This window comes from Etheostoma spectabile, chromosome 20 (assembly GCF_008692095.1).
Source record: "Etheostoma spectabile isolate EspeVRDwgs_2016 chromosome 20, UIUC_Espe_1.0, whole genome shotgun sequence".
NCBI classification, from domain to species: domain Eukaryota; kingdom Metazoa; phylum Chordata; class Actinopteri; order Perciformes; family Percidae; genus Etheostoma; species Etheostoma spectabile.
The window spans coordinates 26,041,469-26,042,280 of record NC_045752.1 but is presented as its reverse complement, the minus strand read 5'-3'; the positions used below and the strand labels follow the sequence as shown (position 1 = coordinate 26,042,280).

The 812-nt window shown below is 40.3% G+C and overlaps 1 protein-coding gene across 1 annotated transcript in view; it reads left to right on the top strand.

Moving 5' to 3' along the window:
• ak7b (adenylate kinase 7b) overlaps positions 1-812 on the top strand; it is a gene marked incomplete at its 5' end in the record, with an annotated part of 11,533 nt that overhangs the window by 476 nt on the left and 10,245 nt on the right. Inside the window, 1 exon segment of the mRNA XM_032500629.1 lies at positions 200-448. Coding sequence (XP_032356520.1) covers positions 200-448 — 249 coding nt within the window.

Genomic DNA, 812 nt, shown 5'->3' with positions numbered 1-812 from the left:
TCCGAAAACGTTGCAACCTTTAGCAAACGTTAGGGGAACGTTCCCTTAGCGTTGCAACCCTCAGCGAACGCGTTCCGTAGTTTGTAGAGTAAATATGATGAAATGCAGCTAACGTTAATGTTAGCACACACACTAATAACACGTTTGTGGACAACTGGTCAGCAACATAAACGACTATACGAATTTATCTTTTCTGCAGTGTTTGTGCGCATGTGTGGCCGAAGCACCTGTTGATTCTGATGGAGAGATAAAGACAGAGGAAGAGGAGAAGAGGGAGACATCTAACCGCGGCGGAGAAGCACTTTCTGATTCTGATGGAGAGATTAAGACAGAGGAAGAGGAGAAGAGGGAGACATCAAACCGCGGGGGAGAAGCAGTTTTTAACGTTGTTGGGACAGTTTCCGACAAATCTGACGACAACAGGCCATATGTCCTGGAGGAGTATTTAGTAAGTACAAAAGATGACCAATAGTTGTGGATGCCTACTGCAACGTATTCTCATCAACGGGTTCATGCAAAATCACTTCTTTACTAACATGAATCTATTTAATACGGTGGCCCTGAAGTGCAAACAGCAAATCCCACAACATGATGGCATGGGTGAGACTGAAATGGAAAAGGTAGGTACGGATTATATTGCTTGTGTGGCATATATATTTAGAGGTATTTTATACTGTTAATACACTTTTGTTTTTTTTGATTTGATGTATTATTAAATACAAAAACAGCAATCTAATTTATTATTTATGTAAATGTACTGTACTTATATAGCCCTTTTCTAGCCTTAACGACTACTCAAAGCGCTTTTACAT